The sequence below is a fragment of the Colias croceus genome, chromosome 1 (genome assembly GCF_905220415.1).
Source record: "Colias croceus chromosome 1, ilColCroc2.1".
Taxonomy (NCBI): Eukaryota; Metazoa; Arthropoda; class Insecta; order Lepidoptera; family Pieridae; genus Colias; species Colias croceus.
Window position 1 is genome coordinate 4607447 of NC_059537.1, and position 22603 is coordinate 4630049.

Here is a 22603-nt window from a genome sequence, read left to right on the forward strand (position 1 = left end):
ATGGCAATACAAGATTAAATTATAGTTAACACAATCATCATACTAAAAATCAATCACAGAGTTGTGCCTTTAAATAGGTACTCATTCAGGCTAGGAACAATTCAAATGCTATGTCTACAAATTATAATAAATTAATTGAAATCAATATATAAATAGAAAAGCTTTTCAAGCTCACAAGGTTGTTATAATACGTTCCATCTTTTCCCAAGTTGAGTAAATTAATTACATTTATTTAAAAAATAATAAATGATAGTGTTTTGTTAGATATATATGACACAGTTATAATCATTGTTTAAAAAATGTGTGCGTGTACTAGTGTACACACGTAAGGAGTGAAACTTCTTTATGACCAACTTTACAGAAATACATTGAATCACGCGTGGTAGGAATAAGAAAAAAGATGGCGCGTATTGGAAAAATGTCACGCGTAGCGAAAAAATGCTACACTAAATATTTTTCCATACACATATAAAGAAATTTCACTTCAAAAATATAAATTGTTTGTTATTGGAAATAATTTTTTGGCTTTGCCTAATAAATTTCGCTAAGATTTATATTGAGTGACTGTTATTATTAAATGCCACAAAACAGGTGATAATTTTTAGATAAAATTTCCGACTTGATATCGGAAATGTGTAATAAAAAAAAGCTCAAAGCGCTTTTCGGGCTTTCACCTCATTTATATTAGGCAAATATATGACGAACATGTTCTTTTTTTTCTAAGATAATTAATAATTACAAAATTGATTCAAACATACTTTTACTATCTAATCTTAATTTTCTAAAAATTAAAAAAAAAATTACCACCCATTTTGTTAATATATGAACAATTGACTTGTTACAAAAATTCTAAGTTAATCCACATTTTATACACCAAATTATAGACATTTTATGTTTATTTCATGATTTTAATAACAACAATTCAATATTAAGCTTTACTACACTAAACATACGATTCAATTTCCCTAAACACTTCATACAATTACTTTTCACAACGTCATTTACAACTATAACAGTCCGCTTTGAGCTGCATACAACTAGTTACAATTATTATTATACTGAAACGGCACTAGCATTGTGTAATCTAAATTAATACTTAATATTAACACGTGATGGCCGCTAATTGCAGAATAAATAATTTTCAGAGGGCCGAATAAAAGTAAAATTATATGCAAGAAGATATCTGTTTTTGTACTTTCGTTTTAAATGCATTCAATAAAATAAAATTAATCGATCTTAAAACATCTGCCTTATAAAAAAAAGGAAAAGTGTCTTACACTTTGGTATAAGTTGGATATAAGGTGTTTAATAATTTGTTTATAATCGTATTACCACAGATAACCAAAAATTTACTACGTAATGGTAATACGTAGGAAAACCTATGACGGTAATTCACGATTTATTATTTAGTGTTGAAAACTTACCGCTTTTGAGATTCAATGCAGATTTGTGGACAAATGGACAAATAGTCTAGTAAATGTAATTGAGAAAGCGCGGGAAACTTCGAACGAGGCGGGAGCGTGTTTTAAATTTTAATTTTAAATTAAACTTAATTTTATGATCAGAGGAGTAATTTGTTGTAAATATTATAGTATTTAGTGTAAATAGTTATAGTTTTATATTATATTGGTAAGTTTTATTGTTAATATTATTTTTAATAGGTACCTATGTAAATTGTATATTTCAATTGAGTCTCCTTCATAGAAATCTATGAAGGATCCTCCTGATCCTTTGAATGAGGGATCAGGTCTGGGACCTGGTCCCTCCGTCGCTAGCTATGTAACAATATGTAGCAATGATGACAATTTCGATAAAGATCTACTTGATTGGGAACAAGAAGGTAATAGAAAGAGGAAGCGTGGTAAAAATATAAATACTATTAATAGCCTAGAGAATTTAGATAGTGGTCGCCAGAGTGTTAACTCTAATAGCAACTCTGTATCAGCTAAGGAAAATATTTCAATTGATTTACAGTCTAATTCTTTAATTAGAAATATATACACTGAACATGACTCTTTTCCATTTGTTGTTCATGTACAAAGATGTGAATCATCACCCGGTGATGGCTCTACGTTGCATCCAATTACATTTGGCAATTTTTTGAAAAAAAATAGTTTTAAAAATATTGTAGCAGGCAGTGTCAAAAGAATAGGCAGGAATAGATGCGTTGTTGCTTTTTCAACTGCTCATGATGCTAACACATTTATTAATAATAAAGCCTTAGAAACATTCAATCTAAGAGCAAAAATACCATCCTTCCATGTTTCTCGGATAGGCTTAGTAAGAGGCATTCCATCAGAATGGTCTCCGGAAGAAATTAAAGAAAATATAGTTGTTCCTAATGGATGTGGCTCTATAATAAAAGTACGCAGAATTAATTATAAAGTTATTATTGATGGTACAGTTACATGGAAGCCTTCACAATCTGTAATATTAACTTTTGATGGGCAAACACTCCCGTCAAGAATATTTATTTGTTATAATTCTTTACCTGTAGAGCTATATATATTTCCAACCATTCAGTGTTATAATTGCTGTAGGTATGGTCACACAAAATCAATTTGTAGATCCAAGCCCCGTTGCTATAAATGCGGGCAAGATCATAGTGGTGAAACTTGCAATGTTGAAGAGGATGGTGCATCATGTATAATGTGTTCTGGTTTACATTTTGCAAATAATAAAAACTGTCCTGAATATAATCGTCAGAAACTAATTAAACTTACTATGGCTCAGAAGAACTTGTCATATGGAGAGGCACTTAAATTACACCCACAGGTAAAAAAACCTTATGCCGAAGTGCTTAACAATCCAACATTGCAAGTCTCACCAAAGCATAGTTTACAAAATTCAAATATAAATACATCTCATAAAAAGACTGTTTTTAAAAAACAACGTTCGCCACCAAAAAGTAGCCAAGGCTATGATAGAGCTGCTCATGAAGCTTTAATTAAAGAATGTCAAATGCCTACACCTGACAATGGGTGTGCCTACAAGATATCTCCATCTAATGATACTCAAAATGGTGCTATAATGGAAATTTTACTCGCTTTAATCAATTTATTACAACAAAGTAAGACATTAAGACCGTCCAACGTTGCTTTACTTAATAAAATTATTAATAACACAATAAAAAACAATGGCTTCGAACATAATACATTGGAATTGCAGGAGCATTCTGCCTAAAAAATCTGAATTAATTTATATCATTAATAAATATACTCCATTAGTAATCTCACTAAACGAGACTTGGTTAAAATCATATTTAAATTTTCGTATTCCCGGTTACATTTGTTTGAGGGATGATAGAACTGACGGATACGGCGGTGTTGCAATTTTAGTTAAAAATACTCTTACTTTCAAAAAATTACAACTTTTCCAACATACCGATAAAAGTTTCAATATTGTCGGAATAAGACTTAATAATACAATTTCCATTGTTTCCATTTATATTCCTCAGTTTTCGAATTTAATTAAGCATGATATACAACATATTTTTTCCACACTTGAAGAACCCTATATAATCTTAGGTGATTTTAATTGCCATCACCAATCTTGGGGATGTAGTATATCGAATTCAAATGGAGTACAATTACTAGAGCTGATCGACAATAACAATTTATGTGTAATAAATTCAGGGGAGCCGACACGACGCACTCATGTGAATGAGAACTTGAGTGCAGTAGATCTAACAATTTGTACATCGGATGTAGCTTCATGTTCATCTTGGAGTCCCTTACCGTATACGTTTGGTAGTGACCATTTTCCTATTTTAATTACTTTGCCGTTCAAAAATAATCAAAATTATAAACAAAGTTCACGTTTCAAATATAGACTGCAAAATGTAGATTGGGACAAATATAAAAATACAATTGAAAATGAAGTAAGGAAACTTCCTGATGTAAATATCACTAATGGAATAAAATGCTCGGAAGCGTTGGCAAAAACGATTTTGCAAGTTGCTGAGGAGCTATTCCCCGTTAAATCGACCTCAAACACGCTCATGTCTTCTCCACCTTGGTGGGATAAGGATTGTACAGAAGCGATTAAGAAACGAAAACTGGAAGAAAAGAGATATGCTGAGAATATGTCCACGGAGAATTACAATAATCTGATTGCTACAATAAAGACAACACGATCACTACTCAAGAGAAAAAAACAAGAAGGGTGGAAATCTTTTTGCACATCCATTTCACCGAATACTTGTCCCTCTCAAGTGTGGAAAAATTTAAAACGCTTCAGGTCAGCATTTGCTGAGCAACCATATAGATTTCCGGAGTCATTGGCTCATGATTTTATGCAAAATATAGCTCCCAATACAGTTCCAGAGAATAATATATTACCCGTGACTTCTGTTTCATTTGATCACAACTACTTTCGCATTGATTCCTTTTTTTCTCTATATGAGTTGAAAGGAGTACTGTCAAATGTAAAGGATTCCACCCCCGGCCTGGATGGTATACCTTATTCTTTCTTAAAAAACCTCGGAGATACTGCATTACAATACTATCTTGACATAATAAATAATATAATGATTAACGGAAATATTCCATCCGAGTGGAAGACACAAGAAATTATACCTATACTCAAACCAAATAAACCAGCTGACGAGCTCTCATCCTATAGACCGGTAGCTTTGTCATGCGTTTTATTAAAGGTAGCAGAACATTTGGTGAAAAATCGTTTAGAGTGGCACATCGAGCATCACGATTGCCTATCAAACAGTCAGTTTGGTTTTAGAAAAGCAAAAAGTACAATAGACAGCATAGGCATTCTCACAACAGACATACGTTTAGCCTTCTCGAACAACAAGTACTTAGTAGCTACTTTTCTTGATATTTCATCTGCCTATGATAATGTAATTATATCTATCCTCAATCAAAAACTTTTTAAATTAAATGTTCCTTGTATACTAATCAATTTCATAATAAACTCATTAGTGGACAGAACTATATGTTTAAATTTAAATGAATCAGAAAACATTTCACGTAAGATTCACAAAGGACTTCCGCAAGGTTCTGTACTTAGTCCTCTGCTGTATAACATTTATACTTATGATTTGGAAAAGTCACTGAATGATACTGTAAAAATTCTGCAATATGCCGATGATATTGTTATGTATAGTGTAAATAATAGCTTAGAAGAAGCATGCAATTGTTTAAATAACAATCTAAACAAACTTAGTATGTGGCTTAAAGATAATGGTCTTGACTTGTCAGTAGAAAAAAGCTCTGTTGTAGTTTTTTCTCGAAAAAGGTCTTTGCCTCAAGTAGATGTAAGCTATAATGGTAGTATTTTTCCCATTAAAAATGAAGCAAAATTTTTAGGAATAACATTAGATAGTAATTTAACAGGAATACCTCACATTGATTTTGTATCGGCTAAATGTGAGCGTATTTTAAATATAATAAGGTGCTTATCTGGCGTGTGGTGGGGTGCACACCCTTTTTGTCTCAAACTAATTTACAATGCTCTAATAAGAAGCAGTCTAGATTACGGAATGTTTTTGTTGGAAGGTGGTAACGTTAGTGCCTTTAGAAAACTTGATAAGATTCAAGCGAAGGCCATTCGAATAGTTGTTGGAGCTATGAAATCTAGTCCCAATAACGCACTTCAAGTTGAGTGTTGTGACGCTCCGCTTCATCTAAGACGACAGTTTTTATCCGATAGATTTCTTTTCCGAGCGCTGCAATTTTCCAACCATCCCTTATTTCATAAATTGAAGGACTTGAATGAATATATATTAACATCTACGTATTGGCGCTCTAAAAAAGTTCCATGTCTGATCGAAAGTTTCCGTAGAGTCACATCCATTACAACACGTATACATCGATCTCCACGCTTATCATTGTTTAGTCACAGTTATGATAATTTGTTAACATATCCAGACATTAAGTACGATATAGGAATCATCAAGAATGATCCTCTAGCCAACCTTAATTTTAATACAAAAGTAAATAAGGAATGGAAAGATTGGAACCTCATTTTTACTGATGCATCTAAGACGTCTTTGTCTGGGTGCACTGGAATAGGCATATACCATACACAATACAAAATTATTCAAAAAATAAAATTACCACCTCAAGCATCAGTATTTACTGGTGAATGTTTGGGCATTTTGAAAGCAATTGAATATATATTATTAGCGAAGTTAGCACGAACTGTTATTTTTACTGATTCTAAAAGTTCTTTACAAAGTCTTGGAAAATATCCATTTCATAATAAGCCATTTTACCCTTTCATTTTTGAAATTAGAAACAAATTAACACTTTGTAAAAATAAAAATTTAACAATAGTTTTTGCATGGATACCCAGTCACACCGGTATAAAAGGCAATGAAAAGGCAGACGCCTTAGCAAAAGATGCCATAGATAGTGGTGATATGTTTCCATATATCAATTATTGCCACGATCTTGGTAACCTTCCTAAAGTTTACCTCCATGATACCTGGACTAAACTTTGGGAAAGTAGCGGAATGCAAAAGGGAAAACGTTTCTATTCTCTTCAACCACGGATTCCAATGAAGCCTTGGTTTAATAAAACCAAAGGAAGTAAATTAGCAACAAGTATAATCATTCGTATGCGACTTGGACATGTTTGTACTCCTCAACATCTTACTAAAATTGGCGTATTGGATAATGAAATGTGTGAGTGTACTCTAGATGTGGGCAACCTGAATCACATATTTTTTGCTTGCCCACTGTACGACCATTCCTCTTTGTATTTATCTCTTGAATCACTTGGTGTACCCTTTCCTATTTCTATTAATTGTCTCTTGCTCAATCCTGCCAAATATTTTGAAGTTATTGCCAAATTTATCACTCGAAATAATATAAAGTTGTAAATATTTTTCATTTTTTTATCTTTTTATTTCGGTAAGAATGCAGTATGTTTATTTTTAAAATAGAATTGTTTAGTTTTTGATTTAATTATAATTTTTATTTAATAGATTAGTGTTATTTAATATATCTAGATTAGTATTTTAGATTGTATATTGCTACTTCTCTGATTATGCGCGTGCGTGAATTTTCTGTAATAATTGTAAAAATTTATGTTTCCCTACCTTTTAAAACTTGACACTGGCAAATAGTTTAGTCTTGTTGCCATGATAAACGAAAAAAAAAAAAAAAATGTAATTGACAATACTTTCAAAAGAACCCTTTAAATCTTAAAGGGGCTTATTATCTAAGGAATACTGGTAATATGCTTAAAACATATTTTGGGGAACTTTAATAATATCACATATATCATACCTACCTATTTAAATGCTTTTTAATAAATTTAATATAATGGCAGCTTTCCGAACTTAAAATACAAACTTTATTCCTTGTAATGAAATATTGATCAAACCAATATGGTGATAAAAATGTTATGTTAAAAGCATCTTGTATTGTACATTTGTTTGTGAAGTGAACAATCTCAAGTTATAGTCTAGGCGCTATTAAAAAATAAAATAGCAATACACAAAACAGTGGAGGTTTGGACTTATATATTATGTGCATGCATATCAATAAGTATGGTGTGAAATATTATAGAATTCGAACCATATAATGATAAAATTCATAAATATACATGCAAATATACTATTAACCATAACTAAAACATTCGTAAGTAATGCTTTAGATTTCATTCAAAAAACATTTTCCCATTCTGAAATACAATAGAAATTTGGCGCAGTTTATTAGCTACAATAAATGTAATATTCAATTCAATGGGATGAGATTCTAGCAAAAAAATTAAAAAGACGCCGTGTTTTGACGCCTCATATCGCCTTGCGCTGTTATGCTCTCTTAAGGTGTTCCTTCACCAGCATACAGGAGAAGTGAAAACCACAGTTTATCAATTTCAAAGAATACTGAACAATGACAATTATTCATACGATTACAGTCTAGTCCCGTTTCCTTAACCTTCAGTGAGTGGGTAGTGTGAACTTGTCGAGGTGTGAGCTGGAGGGTCGCAGTCTTGCGGCGAGTTTCATGCGCAGTATGGCGAGGAGGGTAGCGACCCCGTGCGCGAATATCATGACTACGGCACATAGCGCTACGAAACCGAACGCTGAACCTGCGAAACAATAAAATATAAAATAAAAATCGTCTATTAGCGTATTTTTGTTTATTAGTCAATAAAAATTTGAATGCAATAATTTTGTATATTATCACGATGGGCGCTTTATAAATATTTGGGTTTTCATTGATTTTACAAACAATTTTAAATGAGAATGAGACTGCGCTTATCATGGAAAATGAAAGCAAATCAATTGTTTGTATAAGGATTATAAAAAAACCAAGTGTTTCTAATCATGCGCTATTGTTCATTTAATTGATAATAAATGGATAATAATCATAAGTACTAATAATGATTCAAATTTTTTGTATTCTATAGATAATAAAAACAATAATGTTAAAAAGTCACGCATAATAGGTATCAATTTTATAGATGGCTGGAGAAGATATAAAAATAAAAGAAAATCCCATAAACAATGGTAGCAATGTAACTCAGTAATAATGTAGCTTTTAGATGAGTTCAATTTTCGGAAAGAATTTTCCATTATAAAATATAAAAATTCAAATCTTTCATTTTTGTAATAATGTTATAAGTGCAGATAATTAAGTACCTAGGTAGCAGGTAATTCATAAAATATACAAAGCTGTTTTTGAATCGTCTATCTTTGATTGACAAATAATTTTGCAAGGATGCAATAAAGCATAATAAAAATACGAAACAAAAAGAACATGGTTGCAAATTCGATACGTTGTTATTTTATACCGTGCCGCGTCGATCAATATCAAAGGAGAATGCCCATTTTTGGTACTGGTTTTTCTCATGCATCAAGACAACAATACTATTAAAAATAATCTCGGCAATTTAGAGGCCTTCTTCCCATCGGAAAATATATTTTGAACAGGGAATGTTTTGTAAAATATAATAAGACATGTAATTGTTTAGATCCGTTATATAGATTTAGTGTCCATTACCGTTTACATTTTTGGTACAGGGTTTTCTCATGCATCAAGATAAAAAAACTATTAAAAAAATTCTCGGCAATTTAGAGGCCTTCTTACTATCGGAAAATATATTGTGATCAAGGTATGTTTTGTAAAATCTAATAAGACATGTAATTGTTTAGATCCGTTACCATAGATTTAGTATCCATTACCGGTTACCACGGTAACCAAGCGGTAACTATAATGACATTTTACTATGGTAAATAGCTAAATGTATTAATATCGATTATTGTTTTCATTGAATTACAAAAAAATCAATTAACATAAAATCACTCTGTAAGGTATATTTGTACACTGTAGGTTGTTTTAACATAGATAGTGAAGTAAAATAATATAAATATATATAAAAAAATATTATTACGACATAGCTTGGTAGGTAACTAGTTATTTCTTATTTGTTTCTTTCTTCGAATATGTAGTGAAAAAATGATTCAAACAACAACAACAATATGTAAACCGAATAAAAACTCTGTTGGCATTTTTTAAATATATAATATTTAGGTGTTCTTGAAATCCGTCCCGGAAGATTTCTGGTGCCTACCTACACTAGCCGATGAACAGATAGACTTTCTCTGAAAGCATAAGCTCTACGCATAGATTAAATATGTTAAACGAAAAATAACCTACAGACGATAAAATACTACCTAAATCATACATAAACCTAACTAAATCGGGTTTATTTAAGTTTTGAGGTTAATTCACATTTTTCTCAATATCTTGAAAACCCCTGTTTTTATCACAAAAAAATCTATTGGTTAAAATCTTTTAAACATCGAAGAACCCTCCAAAACCACTCTGGCATTGACGCAACACTATACTGTGGTCCATACTTTCATGGGCATTCTCCTTTTGTTTTTATGAAGGTGTCTATTTCTTTATGAATCACAGGATACCAACGGAGCATCGTATTAAATTGTTTTGCTGTTTTTTTTAATTCTTAGAATCATTTGAAATATTTTTGATGTACGTGCAGAACGTGCTTATGGAAGAAGGTAAGGTAGGGAATTATGTTGATCAATCACCTAATCAACTGCTTAATATTAATTTTAGATCTCGCAAATTTTACTAGTTACATACAAGATGAATTTTACTACAATATAATAACCTATACATAATTTACTTTAATGTAAATGTGTGTCAATTATTTTAGACTTTAATTAATCAATAATATAAAAATTTATTGTCCTAAAGCTATGATAAAGTGTACATTTTCAAAACTACGCACTAAATATATCATTTTTGATATCAACGTCAACGTCTTTCTTACCTGGCTTATTCCAATCCAACGCTGGATAAATGGCCGGCAAGCCAATCCTATCCGTGCCTCCTAACGCCCAGTACAGAGCACTAAATATCCCATAAGTCAGTCCCGCGCCCGCGCCAAACAGTGCGTGCGCGCCGCGGACCGGGTGCGCGGTGACCAGCAACTCCACGATCATGACGAGCGAGTTGCAGCCGTGCACTAGGATGTTTAGTGCGTTGATTTCATGGATTTCTGGAAAGTTAGATATGGTTGAACCATGTTACCACGTTTAATATTATTCATAAAATAGATGTTGGTCGTATTGTCTCCATTGTCATATCTGTTTTACGTTTTTTCCTCTAAGGCAAAGAAAAACTTTGTAAGAAAACTAGCAAGTCGAAAAAAAATAATAGTTCGACGTCATCGTACTACTACGAAATCAGTCAGCGCTCTTCTCCTTCAAACCAATAGGCCATCCATAGAACTATATTATAGTGTATGTGCTTGAATGTTAAATGGTGTGGTACAATGAATAGTTAAGTAAATATGTAAATAAATAAATAGGCCTGTGTCTTGCAGGGCGTATTTAAATTACTTGTAGTAATATTTAAGTCTTCCAGGGCAAGAAAATTGCCTAGCTTTGTAAAAAAACGTTCAAAATATTTATTTATTTAAATGCTACTTACTGGGGTCATGAACTAGGGTCCAATACACAAGAGTGATCACAAAGGCCAGGTCGGTAGCAATATTGTGAGCTAGCCAGTAGACGCGGCAAATTAGAGGCGTCTTCTGGCGTCGTGGTAAGGGTATCTCTTCGTCGTCACAAGCTGAAAAGGAAAAATGTAGAAGATAATTTATGGTACATAATTTGAATTTATATTTCTCATAATTTGCATAGTAGATCTATCTATGTTCTTTTTATTAAAGTTCGATGTTTCTGAAGTTATTTGGTGTACCTTTTTCTGCTATCTGATGTTAGAGAGTGTTTGAAAAGCTCCTTGATTTAATAAAAAAGTTACCTAAATATTAATTTTATTTCAATTAAAATTACACTTTGCGGTAGAGGTAGTTATAACTTTAGGTAATGAAAATTAATCATCTCTTTCTTACATAATTTACTATGAATTGCAATTCACGTCACATTTCGTCCATAAAATAAGTCGAAAACAAAATACACAAGCACAACAAGCCCACATAGCTCCAATTGTTATTTGTTAGCGATATTGGCTCGCACGTCAATAGGAATGAGGAACCAATAAGGATAATTGTGGCTAACGTCCCACTCGGCTAGTTTAATTGACGCGAAATGGTTTCAATCAAATGCGTCACGAGTCGAGTCTCTCCCCTGTCAGCACGCTTCATGGGGAACTGAGCTCTTCCCTGTCCCATGCGTATTGAAATGGGCATGATTGTATGAATTATTCGACCGGAAAACATTGATTTATTAGTGCGGTAGTAAAGTAGAAGTAGGAAAGGCGCTTGAAGCTAGTCGTCTGATTGACAATATAAGTACATCGTTAACCCACAGGTTAAAATCTATCAGTCTATCACGCTAAGCGTATAATGATTGAGTTTTAGTTAATGAGTAGAGAAGTAGAGCAAATCAATGTCGAAAGCTCCGTAACTTCGGTTCGATCAGAAGTAATGAAGGTATTAGATATTCTCTTCCCTCATTCACAAATATTTTTAATAAAGTATTGTATACTAGTTGGTTGAACCATTCGATCATTATGAACAAGCAAGTGACATCAAAATGTATCTAGAACATGCTATGACAAACGAAAAAAAAGTAGGTACATATCAGATGATTCGGTTCATATCTTGTATGGTCAAAGAACTTTCTGTACCTAATTCTAAAGACTTCAAATACGTAGAAGGACTAGACGGAAAAAAACACAAAAAACAATAACACCAGAAGCCAATCAAACAAAGGTAGATACGCGAGACGAAGCGGGCGATTAGACAATCTCCTAATGCCCATCACACCACAACAACATGCCATACTCTTGGGGACTTTGATGAATGAGACACGTGTTTAAGCATGCGAGATCACATTATTTCAATGGCAATAGACACACGCGACGTGCAATGAATTAATTGTCTGTGGGCTGTGGGCTTCGCGCAATTCTATGAAATGTTCAGACGAAATCACGCGAGGCGCTTGACATTGTATAACAATTAAACTATCACATTGTTGCTTTAATTGTTATCAATGATAGCGTGCTTTTGGCTATTGATTGATGGGTGCGATTTGTTGCGTTCGAGTTTTATATTTAAGAGTAGTCCCAACGGTTAAAATATGTTCAAAAAAATTCAAATTCAAAATTATTTCTCCTATTGGACGTTTAACACCTCATGAGTCACGTACTTCGTGGTATGTGCCTACGTAATCAATCTTTTTTATAGGTAGAAATAGTAGTGGTTATGTACACTAATCCAGGCACTATTTATTGCGAAATTGTGTATTATAGAAGATACAATACTTACGTATACAGTATGTCTTTTGATTCTTGTACTTGTGTACAACAGCCAGCGCCAGTCCAGCTTGTATGACTATCAGCATGTAGCCCCAGTTCGTGAAATATATGAACCATTTGAAGTAATTCAGTTGTACTTTGGGTCCATCGTAGAGCCGCGGCAGCCGCTGGCAAATGAAACTTGATATGCCAATCGAGAATACTGTTAAGAATAATATCCACCTGAAACCGAAAGGATAATGGCATTGCAATAGTAAAAAAGTTAGTTTAAACGAGAGTAAATGAACTCAATGGTCCCAATTAGACATTTGTAGCATTAGGAACCTATCTACTCTGTCTGTCTTTTGCAAAATATGTTATAATTGAATGATTAAAATAAAAACTTTGCTATAATTACAGGATGTAACTTTGTATGAGACATTAAAAATAAAATGGGTACGTATGTATTTATACTTAATAAATATATAAGTAGCAGTAAATGTAAACAACAGGAATCAATGACTTCTTTGCTTAACATTTTTTTATTATACAGGCAAATAAAAATGTATTGGTTTGAGACTTACCTATAAACTAAATACAAAGTGGCCGGTCGGTGCCCCGTCTGCCACTGACTGCAAGCGAATTGGTAGGGCGGCGAGTGCTCCAGGTTCAGGCCTCGTCTGCTAGCCTGCCATATACGTCCCAGCATAGCTGGCTTACAGATTTTTTTCATCGCTGAAAAGGGACAAACGAAGTTTTAGTGATCCATTAAACCGCATTATATGAAAAAAAATGTATTTTTCAATTTCATTATATGTACCTATATATATTTTTCGCGACAAATATCTATTAGTTAAATAAGTAATCACCAAATAATAATAATTTGAAAGTTGTTTTAAATAAACTAAATTTCACTTTTATACATATACTTAGTTGAAAATAATGTATTATGGAGAAACTTATACACTATAATTATTTTTTTATAGAACACTAAACAGCCTGCAAATTGTCAGACCTAGGAAAATTTTAAATGACACTACCAGCACGAGAGGCAGCAGCTTTAAAAAAAAAAATAAACGTCGGTTCACCCAGACGAAAGTTCCCAGTTAACAAACACAAAAAATATAGTCTGATTGCGAAACTCCTTTTTTTAAGTCGGTTGAAAAGGAAATCATTAATTGTCTCAACATGCAATACCATACTCTAATATATACTTCTTCCCACACTTCTATTTATGTCGCGCTTTATATAAATTGCAATGAAGCCGTTATATTGACCATAACTATTATTTATCCGACACAATATAAGGTAATATTTTGAAACAAAAAAATTTGATTTCCATGGTGTCGTGCTTTGATTTTCAAAATATATCATTGATACTATAAACTTTGTAAATTAAATTTTTAATTGAAAGTTACTCTTATTAAATTATACATTTTAAAAACAGCGGATACATAAAATACATAAATGCATTTAAATAAGCTATGAAATTTATTTTAGGAATAAAGTCTGTCAAGTCCCTTCCGTGTGAAATGTGATCAACTTTTTCTACATCAAAGATTAAATCACGGATTGTAAACAAAGCAACAAGGATCAAAATCTTCATTGTAATCAAAGTATCTCATTTATTTGCCGTTATTTTATATTCTCAAGATAAAATCTTTGATGGCGACAAGACTCCCGCCACTTTAAACTTCGAACAGGATTATTTCAAAAGCAATTAAAGCAGTTGTGATTTTCATAAATAAACGTTTTTTATCTATTTATAATTTGTTTTAATTCCAAAATGCATTTTTTCTTTATCACAGTATGGATTTCCGTTTCGCGAATGAAGAAGGATGAATCAATAAAGCCATTCAGTTAATCAAAGCTACTATGCGGCGAGATAACGGCATAGCTACAATGTCCTCCTTCATAAAATACGAGCCAATTAAATCAGATTACTTTTCTCATGAGTACGAGATTGTCAAGGCTCGGGGTTAACTTGAAAGTGACCTTTGAATCATTCTATCTTTGAGCACATGCCAGATGAATTGCTCACTTAATTGTACCTTTAATGGTCTCGCTTTTAAGTCTAGTGATACCTATTCTTGTTCAATTCGGTGTCACAGCATTATACAGGGTGTCCCACTATTGGTATACTAAGCGCGAAGGGACTTGTAGTTTTGCATACACTGATCACGTAAAAATATTTAAACAACAAAATAACATCAAAAAATTTTTGCTAATTTTTCCCTGAAAATTCATGTTTTCTTCTCTAGCTTCACGTAGCCTAGCCGGCATATACAGCTTCGCTAATGTGAGCATTTTGTCTATGAAAACATAATCTTAAACGATAGGTCACGTGCTGGTATCAAAGTTGGGCGGGTATCTTGTTAGGGGTGTACACATAGAGTTTTAAGAATTCATCTATTTGAAAAAAACTGCGTCTGGAATTTTATAAATATTTTTTACGTACTCAGCGTATGCAAAACTATAACCTCCTTTGAGCTTAGTATACCAACAGTGGGACACCCTGTATAGCTTCTCATTACATAGCATACATATCTGATAGCCAAGATTGGAAGTGGAACATTACATACATTTAGACACAATATTTTACAATAAGGAAAAATATGAATGTAAAGTTTTCTGTTTACATAGCACGCTTAATTAAAATATTTGTGGTGAATCATCATCATCATCATCAGCCCATATACGTTCCCACTGCTGGGACACGGGCCTCCTATGAGGGTACAGGCCATAATCCACCACGCTGGCCAAGTGCGGGTTGGCGGATGACACATGTCGTCGAACTTTTTAATTCTTCGACATTGAAATTGAAATTGAAATTGAAATTGAATTCTTCTTGTGGTGAATGATTAATAAATAATTATTTATATTTATGTTGCACTATTACGATTTGAAAGATTTATTTTATTAAAGGAAATACTGTTTTACACCCTTTAGTTTCCTAAAAATATAATGTAATAAATATACATATTTTTTTTTTTTTTTTTGTATGGTGTTTCTCAATGTTAGCCAGAAGGGCTACTACATTTTAACGCGGACGCGGGGGTGAACTGAAGGTTCACCCTGGTAGCGACATGCACAAGGGCGTCCCCCCTTGACGGGGACCACGAACCTCGGCTTGAGCTGTCGCTTGAGTGGAGGAGGCCAGAAAAATATACATATATCGTAATCTTTTTATATCGCTCGCGTGCGACTGCCGCGGCCGTGTCAATTGCAGTCAATGGCACGTATTAGATTTATAGTTTACAATTTTTTTAATAACCCACAAACGATTTACAATGTCACATGGAAGCGAGTTCAATAGATATAGCATTGGCGAGCGGATGCTGCGCGGTTATACATCGCGATGATAGTTATTGTACATTCGTTATAAAAGAAACACAATAGTCACTTGTTGGGAGACGAGTAAATCATAAAACTGACAGCTCCCCTGTTTTCTGCTTTCCTGGTCTCTGAGCTTAAGAATGGACTGACTGGAGATATCGATTTATTTAACAAAAATAGCTCAATATTAATGATATGAAAGAATGTAGTCCGCAAGAATAGAATATTAGGCACCTCTCATCAGTGCATTAAAAGTTATTTTCAAGAATGATTTTCTTAATAGTTAAGAATTAAGATGTATCTCGTTGATTCCTTTTTTATTCGATTCATTTTAAAATACGCATTCTATAATCTATTGTCCACGGCATAAACATGTTATTGTATCTTGTGCTACGACACAATTTACGTTATCATTGACGTAACCAGAAAATATTTAAGCATGGATTGTTACCAAAACAAATGTATAGAGTTTAATTGTATCATAAAAGTTGATTGATGGTCGAGACAGTTCAAGTGGTCGCCAATGTTTGATCAGCTACTAATTGAAAACTGTTGTCAAGCGGAGATAATATCAAAGGCCACCTGCATACCCAGCTGGTATCAGATGTAATGAAGATGCAATTAGTATGCAAACAACCTTATTAATCCATGCGAAACAATCGTTAATCAACTAATTTAAAGATCGAGGATCGGAGCTGATTCATTATTGATTCGCGGTGATATTGCCGCGGAAGGATAGTAGGTAATAGAAAATTTTAACTGAAAACGTGATTCCCTGTATATGAAATATATGAACATAACAATGTTATGTTATGTTTGTATATTTTAAAGCGCAAATGTAAAGTGAGTGTTTAAATTGTACCTAATCAAGTTACAAGAATTTTCTTACGTGTAAAAATTTTCAGTACTTACCTAATATGAGGACATTGTTTAAATGAAGTTCGTAATAATTTTGACAATCATTAGAACAATCCATACTAATATTATAAATGCGAAAGTAACTCTGTCTGTCTGTTACTCAATCACGCCTTAACTACTGAACCAATTTGCATGAAATTTGGTATAGAGATATTTTGATACCCGAGAAAGGACATAGGCTACTTTTTACCCCGGGACATAGGATAGGTTTTATCCCGGAAATCCCACGGGAACGGGAACTATGCGGGTTTTTCTTTGACTGCGCGGCCGAAGCCGCGGGTGGAAAGCTAGTAGAATATATTTTAATTAATCATTATGGTTCATTCTTATTAATTAAAACGATTTAGAAATAGATAATTTGTAGAATTTTTTCTTAAAAACAAATAATCGTGAAAACGCGTTTTCTTTTTGATTAGGCAAGATTTCGATAGACTCTGTAATTCTACAACATATTCATTATGAAGTCAAAATGATAGGTACATGAGATTTTCAGTCACAAAAAAAACTAACACCGTTGTAATGAGCACGCCGACTCTGTTTACAAATAAAACGCTGTGCACACCTCCATTGCAATGTAACAGGGTGCTGGGTGATAATCAATAACAGCTCTGAATTCTTATGCGCTTAATGTGATGACCCCATGTGCAAATGCATATTTAGAGGACTGTATGATAATGCTAATTCTAATTTTATATTCATATTAGATTATAGATACGTATAATTGAAAATATTATTAGAGTAGATTGCGTGACATAGATGGACTCAAAGGAATATTTTTACTTTTAATGATTGTGAATTAAATCAGACGTAAGTATAAATGCGTCAATACATGGTCAATACATACGTTAATAACGTTTTTGACTAAGGTAGGTAACGAGCCATTTATAGGAAAAGTATAAAGGAAGGATAACGATTAGGTAATGTCGTGCTGTTAGGAAAATTAAGTTTCCCATTATCCTTAAAACGTATACACGATAGGTACTTTATTAATGAATTTATTTCTATGACCGCTTTGCAAAACATATTATCGTTTCAGTGTTTTGTTTAAAAAATAAGAGATTATATTGTGCAAAGTAAGCAGCAAGTCCAAGTGTAACTTACACAGATCCAATTTCGGGAGCCTCATCTTTCTCGCGAAGCGTCGGACACGTGTACATTTAACCGCAGTCGTGATGAAGTTGCACTTTATTTTAGTGTTATCGAAAACGAAACCTCAGATTTCCGAGTTGTTTTTAAAATGAAATGATACATTAATGGTTGGTACGCATGCGCGCGCTGGCGGCTCACTGCGGCGCCTCGCTCCCCGCTAATGTCAATATCCCGCTTCGTTTGTCGACAATTATGCTGTACATCGCCAGTTTTGTATCGTAAATAAAACAATTGGATTTTTAACGGTCTATAATGTCAATGTGTCTCAATAATATGGACAAATGCGTTTCTAATTTGGAACAATTGACGCGACCGCAAATCTGGACCCACGGCCACGAGCCACTTGGTAGATTTTTTAAATATAAAATGTCGATCCTATTTACGAACGTTTAACGAAACGTAGACTATTAATTTGTTTAGATTGAATTTATTGAAAGTTACCTACCTACCTATTGCAAATAGCGAAATTAGAAATATGTAGGTATTTTCATACTTCATATTATGTCAACGTTTAGACTGTGTAGGTATAAGTAATATACATAATATTATAATTACATTCACTTTTACATACATAAATACTTTTATATCACAAAGTAACAATCATAGGCATTTTGATGTACAATCAATCTATCTAGGTACATAATTTAAAGACTTTAGGACAACGATGCTACTAAATATGTACCTTTTTCTTGTATAACTTTTCTTCTGTTTACTGTTTTACCTGCGCAATAGTACTTATTTTACTTTGGACGATTTGGACTTATTATTTTTGTACCAACGAATCTTTGTCGACAATGTTATGTAATAAAATTTAATTTAATAAAGGCAAATTTACTTATTTACCTATTTCAAGAGTTGAGCTTGAGTTACCCTCTGTGGTTTTAACTTTTATAAACGTTTAGCTTGTATTTATTTTTATCCTTCAATTTAATCATGTGTAGGTATTTCCTTCTTTTTCAATGAAAATATTTTTGGTTCTAAAATAGACAATTCTATTTATATAAATATTTTTTTGTGCGTGCGCAAGTCAAGCACAAAATTTCATTTTGTCTAAAAAAAAAATTGTATAATATAAAGACAAACGTATCTATCACTAAGCATGGTGATCGTGAACTACAGATGTGTTGGAGGGTTGAGGCTTGACCAGTAAACTGTACCTTGAAACTTGAAAGTACCTACGTATTTTTTATTCCCCTGCTCTAAAATTTGGCACATATAAACTTTGTATACTAGACATATTCCTCGAAGAACTATTTTTCACATTTTTCAGTGTCCAACTTATTCTGCAACTTGCTGCAATTAAAATGAGTTATTGAGTAACTATAATTAGACAAATTAGGAAATTACAATTTTTTTAACCCTTGGAAGGTCGCCATAGATCAACCCTCCGACGGGTCTTCAGTTCAGGGCCACCATGCGTAATGATACGTTTGTTATTTACCTCACAAGCATTGAATAAATTAATTATTAGTTCGGAGAAAATTGCAACTGGCTGCTTTACTGATAATACGCCTATCTTAGGTACCGTACGTTATCATTGAACCAATTTTCAGCCCGGAAGAATTTGCGCTTGCCTCATGGACCATTTCGTTTAAATATGTTTGCAAATTTTGTCAGATTTCCTTTATTTTTCTCATTAATAGCAAAACTCGAATAATTTTTTTGCATAAAACTTTTTTTTCAAATTCCATTTCAAGATAGTTAAGGAAATGTATTTAAAAAATAAAGCTTATATATACATATAATTGAATTTCGAATATGAAATCATTCCTAAAGTTTTGAAAAGTTGGTAGTGGGTTTTATCAATATAAACTATGATTTTCTGCTACGTAATTTTAGACTTTTTTTGTAAATCTTTGACTCGAAATTTACATACCAAATTTAGGGGATAATATATTATTTAAGTAATAAAAAATGAATAAATAGGTACAACTCAAATAAAAAATTTAATATTAAATAACACAAACTTACCTGGGTCATTTGTATCCGTCGGAACTAGCACATCCTGTTTGCACATTTTAAAACTGAGACTATTTTTTATTAATTATTAATTATTCTTGAATTATTCTGTAAATTTCGTTCTAAAATTTAAGTTCCTTATTTGAAATACGTTCCCGGGCTTACGTCCACAGAGGCCGTGCCATAGATTATACACTGCTATACAGGTTCGAACACTACCGCCCGGCTGTCTGCCGGTGACAAAGCGCGCCGCGGCGTAGTGCACCCGCCTCTTCTACTAATTGACGATACATTCATATAATTATACGTTTGTCATGTTTGTTTATTTAATCTGTGGCGCTTGTTTTTCTGCAATTTTTTGTTTTAATTCGCAATTGATGCATGTGCAATAATATCGATTTATTATTTTTTATAATTGTCTGACTGGAACTTTCAAACTTAATTTTAGATTAATTAAATTTTGGGAAATACTTCTACATTATAGGTACATAATTAAGTTCGGAATAGGATGCAAGATTTATCCACTTGAAAATGGCAACACTGGTGACAGAAAAAAAATGCGCGGCAACTGAAAAAAAAAAAATACAATTCACTAATTAGATTCAAACACAGATTCAAACTTAGAATTGCGTATTTAATAATTATTGTTTTGTAATTCGGTTACCAATAATTTCAATTAAGTAAATAGAAGTACATTCTAAAAATTACGACATACAAGATGAGCAAAGACTTTCAAGTGTTCAGTGAAACTGTAATCAAGTCACACAAACCCATTGGATGTTAGTTGTTTAGTTTTATCATCGTCTATTGAGGTATAAACCAGGTGCTTGTAGACCCCACCCCCGAATCACGCCATGTGAGGCGATCGTTTTTTGTAAATCGTGCCACGCGCCGGGGTTGTAATGGCCATTCATAAAGTGGACCTTATTCATATTTCATTTACGAGTAATTTCTATTGTTTTGTTTAGTTCAAAATCGAAGTAAGGCATTTTAGGTTAAAGCTCCTGTTTTTACTGATTTACGTACAGGTCATGAAACTTCGCACTAGATGGAATAATATTGATTCTAAGGTACATCTAGAAAAAAATTTGGAAAAACATATACCTAACACATTGACATATGATAAAAATAATTTTTTTGAAATTCAAGAGTTTTTTAAACGATTTTTTGTCTAATAGCACAGACTAATAGTACCTAACTTGTATATTTATCGATATTCGTAACGATAATATTATGTGCGTGAAAATATGTTTTTTTATACTTTCTATTATTTCTATTCACTTCCTATTATAATAATTATAGATTAGCTATCAAAAAATCTTGGAAATTTTTCAATTTCTTCACTAAGTAGGTACCTAATGTAAAAAATCAATGCGTAGTGTTAAAACTTACAAACCAAAAATGTATATTTTTTATTAACTAAGTATTACCATATTGTATTACAGAATTGAATTAGTAACAGCAAAATTCTGTTGTTCTGCGCGGCGACTGTAGTACATACTATGGACATAGGACCATAAATAATAATTCTAAAAGTGTACTATTGAACAAGCTGAATAATACTTTAAAGACAGTTTAAAACAAATTGATATTATATTTCAAACATATAGTATCTAGTAAACACGACAAAGTAATTTTGTGTTGCATTTATATTGGACACTTAATTATTTTGAGGAACTGTTTAAAGAATTTGTATACTTATATTATTAAGTAAAAATATAATATGTTCGTTATATTCGATTGTGTTATTTATAAAAATACAATTAACAAACGTCGCGTCGTTTTCAATCTCCGCTCCGAGCAAGAAAGACAATTAGGAATAACTTTTAAGAGAAATGTATTCAGCGAAGTAAAAGCTCGAATTTATTTGTTAAGCCAATGGCAAGAAGATGTAATAATAATTATAAATTAGCGATCCGCCCTGGCTTCTCCTGTGGTACATATAATATAGCCTAAAGCAACGGTGAAATAATGTTGAAATCAGTGCAGTAGTTCCTGAGATAAGTGCATTAAAAAAACTCTTCAGCTTCATATTACGAATTTAATTTTAGTGTAACGTCGTCCCTAGACGATAATGCAGCATGACATGCGTTACGTAGTGACATGCATGAATTATCATGATGCATGATCGTTTAGATCGATTGCTATCAAGCAAAAGCTTAGAGGGTTTCATGCATTGTATTCAATTATTCAAGATGGACGCGAACTGTAAAAATATGCATGATTTGATGTTTTAAGACGCTCCTGCAGGATGATCATTCACGTCTTTACACTAAAATTAAATTGACATTTCTATACTTCTATACTGGAAATATAAAGCTGAAGAGGGACTTCTTACAGCTTAATTCATATTTGTAGGAAAATCCAGTCTGTGGCCGCCATCTAATAAAAGTATGGGTGTGTAAATTTTTATACTATACTTTCAGTTATTTAACAGACTGTAATAATAATTAAACGATTTAGCCCCTATAGATATAACGTTAGCACCTTCATAACTTAAGATATTATTAAGATGTATTATGAGACTAATGATAATAATT

General features: G+C 32.6%; 1 protein-coding gene across 2 annotated transcripts; it reads right to left on the bottom strand.

The window, feature by feature from the left end:
- Positions 1-7131: 7131 nt before the first annotated feature.
- Positions 7132-20303, bottom strand: LOC123702508 (protein rolling stone-like). 2 transcript variants are annotated; one of them, XM_045650305.1, is made up of 6 exons: positions 20076-20303; positions 13286-13436; positions 12733-12944; positions 10932-11072; positions 10270-10497; positions 7132-8058 (listed from the first exon to the last, which is right to left on the bottom strand). In XM_045650305.1, exons 1-6 carry the CDS (start codon positions 20119-20121, stop codon positions 7907-7909), a joined length of 930 nt encoding a protein of 309 aa, XP_045506261.1. In that variant the 5' UTR covers positions 20122-20303; the 3' UTR covers positions 7132-7906. The 2 variants fall into 2 exon arrangements, with proteins under 2 accessions (XP_045506261.1, XP_045506303.1); XM_045650347.1 differs by lacking the exon at positions 20076-20303 and adding an exon at positions 18057-18304.
- Between the last annotated feature and the right edge of the window lie 2300 nt (positions 20304-22603).

What these genes read in the sequence shown, in the direction of transcription:
- LOC123702508 (XM_045650305.1), bottom strand. Translation starts at nt 20,121, where the DNA reads ATGTGCAAACAGGATGTGCTAGTTCCGACGGATACAAATGACCCAG. An exon ending in ACTTTGTATTTAGTTTATAG is followed by an intron (nt 12,945 to 13,285) that starts GTAAGTCTCAAA and finishes TTTCGGTTTCAG; the next exon opens with GTGGATATTATTCTTAACAG. An exon ending in TCAAAAGACATACTGTATAC is followed by an intron (nt 11,073 to 12,732) that starts GTAAGTATTGTA and finishes TTTCCTTTTCAG; the next exon opens with CTTGTGACGACGAAGAGATA.